Raw genomic sequence first — 1,681 nt, forward strand, 5'->3', positions numbered from 1 at the left:
AGACCAAAGCCACTGACATTTTCAATTTTTAATATTAGTAGTTTTACCTTCCTTTTTTTATTAAAAGAAGCAAATTTATCATATTTTAGTATTTTTTTCTATACAGATTTCTATGATTTGAAATCATACTTGTTTAACATTTTTTACACATCATATATGTTTTCCTGCTGATAATTTATATGTGAACTATCTCACCATTATTAGAAACAGATGCAGACACATACGTTGTACATAATTGTCAAAGATAAAATCAGTATGTTGTATTACTAAAACTCTTTTAATTAAAAGATAATGACATTAATAAAAAAAAAAAAATACATATAGGTATAACTTCTGCTTCCTCAGAAGGAAACTTCAGTCCTTACCTACGGTATCCTGATGGTCGAGGACGTTCTGCAGGACCCTAAAGGAGCGGGACTGCACAGGGGCGAAGTCTCCCCCGTTGGCTGCGACGTCCCCTGGGGCTCCTGGCACCCCATTTCCATTCTGCTGAGGTCGGTACTGCGAGCTGGAAATAGCCAAGACCAGTGTTAATATATTATCATTTCATGGCCCATGCAAGGGCTTGACAAGAGGGCTTTCATAAAGTGATTGACTCTTATGAAAAGACCTTGGTAATGCTTATGGAAAGCTTCTCTGCATAATTGTCTCATGGTATTAATGATGATTTTCCATAAATTTTATTGCTTGATTCTTATTTGCAATGTAAAACTGCCAACTTTTGGCTTTTTCTTAACTGCACCATATACGTTAACCTGTAAAAAAAATAATCAAATAGATAATTGAACACTAATCAGTGAATATTTACATATTCCTATTTTGTACTATCTGAGACTGTACTCTCAGTACCTAATATTGAAAGCTAAATAAAATGATTACAAAACAGATGATTAGCACCTGAGGAAAATGTGTGAGAACATTGAAAAATACAGCATGTCTCATTTGACGGAAAATGGAGAAAAAACCTTATGATAAGAAAACAAATACATATACAACCAAAGAGAAAAATGGTGACAAAATACAGAAGCAACATGAACAAAATAACATATTGAAAACAAGCAATGGATTCTTAAACATAGACAGAACAAGAAAACAAAACAGGAAAGTTAGTTTATTACAAAAAGGTATACAGGTTGTACAAAAACGTCATATCGGAAAAAAAAAATAAATAAATTCCACAAAATAGGAAACTAAGATATAATAAAAAAGAAAACACATACAGATGGTACTGAAATTTGTCTTAAATTATTACTTATATATATACTCATACATTTATGCAGTATAAACATAGGTAAAGATAAAACACATGTTAGTTCTAAAAGGATGCTGACACATCATCAGGGAAGCACAATTTGACAGGAAACTATATAACTCAAGAACTGACATCATGAACGGAATTAAAACATAATATGTCATACTACTACACATCCCCTTTAAATGACAAGGCACCCGTTATGACGTCAGTTCCTTAAACAGTAGTAATTAGGCACACAGCACTCTCCGCTACAGCAGTGTACTTAATGGGGAGGCAAGTCAACTTATAAATGCCTTGCCATCGCCATCCTACTGTACCTAGGTTGTTTCCGAGTTGTTATAGAGTCCGACATTTTTTTCTGAATGAATCTTGGGAACGCACTGTAAAAAGGTACAGAAGTATGTTAATTAACAAAAAGTCTAGGTG

The 1,681-nt window shown here is 33.4% G+C and overlaps 1 protein-coding gene across 1 annotated transcript in view; it reads right to left on the bottom strand.

The window, feature by feature from the left end:
* Positions 1-1,681, bottom strand: part of LOC119594528 (nuclear receptor coactivator 6-like) — a gene marked incomplete in the record, with an annotated part of 15,251 nt that overhangs the window by 10,479 nt on the left and 3,091 nt on the right. Inside the window, 2 exon segments of the mRNA XM_037943559.1 lie at positions 366-508; positions 1,573-1,635. Coding sequence (XP_037799487.1) covers positions 366-508; positions 1,573-1,635 — 206 coding nt within the window.

Source organism: Penaeus monodon, chromosome 34 (genome assembly GCF_015228065.2).
Source record: "Penaeus monodon isolate SGIC_2016 chromosome 34, NSTDA_Pmon_1, whole genome shotgun sequence".
Lineage (NCBI taxonomy): Eukaryota > Metazoa > Arthropoda > Malacostraca > Decapoda > Penaeidae > Penaeus > Penaeus monodon.